At 40.2% G+C, this 5000-nt stretch overlaps 2 protein-coding genes across 3 annotated transcripts in view; one reads left to right on the top strand and one right to left on the bottom strand.

Annotated features, from left to right (window-relative positions):
- LOC137980415 (nuclear pore complex protein Nup133-like) overlaps positions 1–5000 on the top strand; it is a 22898-nt gene that overhangs the window by 17670 nt on the left and 228 nt on the right. For both annotated transcript variants that reach the window (XM_068827852.1, XM_068827851.1), the window contains 4 exons: positions 2159–2239; positions 2583–2653; positions 3283–3368; positions 4615–5000. The exon at positions 4615–5000 is cut by the window's right edge and continues 228 nt beyond it. In XM_068827852.1, the coding sequence (XP_068683953.1) occupies positions 2159–2239; positions 2583–2653; positions 3283–3368; positions 4615–4766 (390 nt within the window). In that variant the 3' untranslated portion in view covers positions 4767–5000. The remainder of the gene's footprint in view (positions 1–2158; positions 2240–2582; positions 2654–3282; positions 3369–4614) is intronic.
- LOC137980416 (uncharacterized) overlaps positions 4852–5000 on the bottom strand; it is a 66726-nt gene continuing 66577 nt past the window's right edge. The window contains exon 5 of the mRNA XM_068827855.1: positions 4852–5000. This exon is cut by the window's right edge and continues 989 nt beyond it. The gene's annotated coding sequence lies outside the window, so the exon portion shown is untranslated.

Here is a 5000-nt window from a genome sequence, read left to right as displayed (position 1 = left end):
CGAAATGCTGGTTACTTCGCCCTTTGCTCCATTTCAGTCGAATTCGCTTATTTATGAGGCATCTTATACAGTATATACCCAGCAAAAAGTCGTTTTTCTTTGCATATCACTTCTGACGGAAGGTAGAAGTGATCCCCGCACTTTTATTTCATAGGCACTGAGATTTCTCCACGAAAATCATAGTGAATAAAACTCGTACTGATTCTAAATGTAGCCAATCAGGAACACGGACGACAAAATTTCACTGTGAGGAAATATCGTTCGTCCATTAAGCAACGCGAAAACGACGAAATTTCACTAGTGATGAATGAACGTATCGAATCCGACAGCCGTTGCACAAAAACCGCGCGCTTTGAAAAATGACCGAGGGAAGGTTTGCTTCTGTTCGCTTATTATGTTTATTTCTCAACTTGAAATAAACATAATAATAACAATTTATTGACAGTATTTCTACACGGTAGCTTTACATCCGTCTTATTAACTAAGGAACTAACCACTTAAAATCTAACTAATTGCAAACATAATACACAAGTTGTAAACTATTGAAAATTGTAAAGATATAGAAATGCTATAAATGCTATTAATAAACATAACTAAGCAACCGTGTCAAGACAGCTTATGTATGAGGTTTAACATAAGAGGTTCAGGTTAAGCGCGTGCTGGCCCTGCTCTTTAAATTTTATAAAAATCATTTTTAAAGGTATTAAAGTCTGGACACCGCCTTCCATTTGCGGGTAGAGGATTGAATAAAGTTACTAATAAGTCCTGGAAAGTACCCTTAATTAAGGGAATTTCTATTACAGGCGCATTGCTAGAGCGCAGTGTACGTTGGCGATTGTGCCTAGGGAATTGCAAGTATTCGGGCCAAGCTTCACTAAAAAGAGCTCGGTGTCCAAACTTAAGAATGCTGAGTTGAGTATTTTCCAGCTTAGGTAGCCAGCCAAGTTCAAGGACGTCTCTTCCACGTTGTACTCTTTTCTGCAAAAATGCGGGGAGTGGATAAGTGACGGACTCACTAAAATTGAGTTTAGATAAGACGAGGCAACAATTATGGAAGAAAGGAAGGGAAATAAACCCAAAGCATCGATAGCTTTGACAAGCGACGAATTAAAAATATTGTACGAGAAGAGTTTGCTCCGAGGCACTCTGGCTAAACAACACTCTTCACTTTGGACTGCTTTGGAATATTTGAAACACAGTAAATGTCATTAAATAAGTTGTCGGTTGGGCATTTTAAACCAATTTTTATTGCTTTCATCACCCCACCCCACTTGTGCAAAATAAATTTGTCTGTCAAATACTACCACGAAAAAAACATCAATACCTATGAACTAACACAGCATGGAAAATGCTTTGTACGATTTTTATTCACGAGTTGTTTCGTATCAGAAAACTGGCTCGTTCGCTGCGCTCACTCGTGCGTTTTCTCATACTACTCAACTCGTGAATAAAAATCGTACGCGCGCATTTTCCATGAAGTAATCTCGCTCTATATCTGGACAATTTAAGCAATAGACCTTTTTGCAGATACGGCGGCCATTTTGATTTCTATTGTTTCGAAAGACATTATGGGATGCTCAGGGGGCAAATTAATATGTATTTGCCCCCCTGGGCATCCCATAATAGCTATTTGAATCAACAGAAATCAAAATGGCCGTCGTATCTGCAAAAAGGTCTATTATTGGATTTCACATGACGTCACGGCCGCCATGTTGGTGTCCCCAAACAATGAAATGGCTGCCTTGTTGGTGTCCCGATCCAATCCTCCGGGAATTGAAAGCTATTATTATGCTAATGTATTCTTTTGTTTTCGTTGAAAAACATGGCTGTTGATCACGTGAGTGAAACCCAAGAATTGTCTCTTTGTAGACAACTGAAAATACTGGCGGCTTCAACGGGATTCGAACCCACGACTCTTTCGATGCCGGCGCAACGCGGCTCTACCAACCGAGCCACCAAACCACAGGTTGGAGCAGGTCAATTTGTTGGCGGGCTCATGTGTCCCCGTAAAAGGAACGATGAATGAAATAATTGCGTGTTTTGAATCCCAACAAATTGACCTGCTCCACATCAAAACGCGCATTTCTTTCATACATGTCACTTCTGTCAGCGCAGATTTCCTGAGGAGTTGAACTTCTAACGCTCTGCTTATTTGTAGCTGCATGTTGGAGATCAGAATCCAGCCGCTAATGAGTATGACTTCAAAAGAGCTCTGGACATCCTTTATCTTGCCACATCGGTAATCATACAAGTTTTTCTTTTTGTTTATATTCTGTCGTGACGAGACCCATTGGTCTATAAATACTAAACTGCTTAAGTTATGATTTCAGTAGAGGAATAGATCCTTTCCTTGGATTGGCTCGGCTTTGGGACAAATAAATGCCAATTTCGTTACATCTTCTTCACTTGTGAGCTCCGTTAAAAGTTAATTTTTTTTTGAATGAGAGAATTGATTGTTGAGGCTTAATTTGATAGTCATTTCAGAGTGCTTTCAGTTATTGAGCACTTAGGAAATATCTCTTTTTTTTTCTCTCCCTCTCTCTCTCTCTCTCTCTCTCTTTATTTTTCCTTTTTTTTTCTAGACTGGTCGTTATTCTTTGGATGAAAATGTCCTCAAGCTTCACATTTGGTGCAGAGCTATTCTTAGAGACGAGTAAGTATCCTATTACCTGTAGCCAAGAGAAAATGAGGGGACAGAGAGGGAGGCTCAGGGCGTTGGCCGGGATATGTTATGTCCACGAAAGTTATTTTTAGACGAGCGGAAGTCTTTGTTCTAGCGGAGGTCTGTCTTACGATACGTCCGCATGCAGTCTTGCCTCGCTCTCAGGTTCTTAGTGAAAAGAGAAAATGACGGCGCACGTGGAAGGCTGATGAATATTTATTTTCTTTCAAACATCGGACCGAGGTTGGCCTGCATGCGGACGTCTCGGAAGACTTCCGCTCGTCTAAAAATAACTTTCGTGGACAAGACATATCCCAAGGACTGGACCGGGAACCTCCCTCTCTGTCCCCTCATTTTCTTGAGGTGTTGAGGAATCTTTTGAATAGTCAATGAACTACAATTTGAGTTTCCAATTATCCGGAGTTAACTTGGTCGGGCTTTTAACAACTGGGGCTTGATAATTTTGGGATACCCTGTTTTTTTTTTTTTTTTTCTACTATCATATCAACTATTAATGTTAATGGAGGGTTTGACGTTCCACTTCGCACTTGCATGCCCACCCCACCCCCACGCAATTAAGCTGGTAAATCCACTCGAGGATGTCTTGATATTATTTGCAGTTGGTCATCACTTCCTGCTAAGGATCCTCTGATAACAGCAAGAAATACTATTTTCTTTAGAACAGTTGAACTGGCCTACAATCAAGGTACGATTTTAAACTTACTAGAAATAAGTTATGAAGGTGTTTTATTAAATTTTCATCAAATTCTGAACGCTTGGACACTTGGAAATTAAAGCCAATCACAGTCGCGATAAGTTTCCACTTTAGGTCACACGGTATATTTGGTTAATAAACCCCTTCGGGCGGCTGGTATGTCGACTGATAATGTCCTCGGCGGAGAGATTGTTCGAAAAATTAATATTTGGCCGAGAAGCGAAGTTTCGACGGCAAATATGAAAATTTGAGGACATATTCTCAGCGAAGGACATTATCAACTAGCATACCAGCAAGCCAGAAGGTTTATTTATTTTATAACCCCACCCATCAATTTTCATGTCGCGCAAAAAAACGGCTCGTAAAAAGCCATTGTTGATCTGATGGCGATGCTTCGCATTTTTTCGATGCCCTGTTCAAAATTTGACTGGAAAGTATGTCGGTCCTAGGAAAAAATATCAAATCATTTTGATTTTCACTGCGAGTCGAAAACTCAAAAACACGGCGCTTTTTAGCTTGTTGAAAAAGAAATTTCAACCATGAAAGAATGTGCAAAGTCTGGATGACAGCGGAGTGTTGTCAGTGTCCATTCCTCATTCCCAGTCCCCGTCCCCATCCCACCTTTCCCCGTTCGTCCTTTTAGAGATAGTCTTTTCAAGTGCGGCTGAAATTTTTCTCCCCATCGAACGGTTGGTTTATTTTTTTAGTTATTAAACATGGTATTGAATTATCTACTCTATAATGACTCAGTTTATGTTCGAGTAGTATTAAATCTCTAAAGTCTGCTCATAACTTTCTTCACCTTCAAAGACGTTGACAGCATATTTTGTTGACTTTCTCTTACTTTCCGGAACAGCATTTGCAAACAGCTTTTTAATGTCACTATCCCTAGACTCCAGAAAACGAATTTAATTTTCTTCCATGTAAAATGAAAACTGCTTCCTTTTTTGTTCCGAGAATTTCGCAGGTCAAATCTCGACGCAAACGGGGCTTATTGCGTAATATTGCCCCACGTGACATAAATTAGCCAATAAAATCGCCAGAAAATTAATGGTGGGTTACTGAGATTCAGTGAACCAACCAGAAAGCTAGAGAATACGATCTGTGAGATCGAAAATTTAATAACTTGATATATTATCTGAGAAATTCTGGCAAAGATCGGCAATACATGGTTTCATGATCCTGTGCAGTCGGCAAAAAAGCTCCATTGTTTATTTTTCTCTTTGTCATTTCCTAGGTATGGAATTGCAAGAATTTTTACCATCACTGGAGTCTTTGATTGAAGCAGAGGAACTTAGAAGCGCTGGACTGTCGGAAAACACACAGTTTCATTTCCTGCTGAAGTCTGGTTATGAACAAATCGCTCGAGCGTCTGCTTTGCCAAGTTAATTACTTCTTCCACCCACTGGCCCATCAAGAAAACAATACACTAATGGTTGTTTACATGGACCTCAAAGGAAGAAGAACTTTCTTCCCGGAGCAACAGATTTCCTTGTGCTCTCTTTGTCTAACGAGAAGACGACTTTGAATTGAAAGCGGTGCATAAACGAATCTCCGCTTGCAGGCACCTTTTGTAGTTGAGGTACTCTGGACATTTCCGCAAGGCTCCGTTTGCAATTTCAT

This window comes from Montipora foliosa, chromosome 12, assembly GCF_036669935.1.
Source record: "Montipora foliosa isolate CH-2021 chromosome 12, ASM3666993v2, whole genome shotgun sequence".
NCBI lineage: Eukaryota > Metazoa > Cnidaria > Anthozoa > Scleractinia > Acroporidae > Montipora > Montipora foliosa.
The sequence above is the reverse complement of the archived record's forward strand: the minus strand, read 5'-3'. Positions and strand labels throughout refer to the sequence as shown.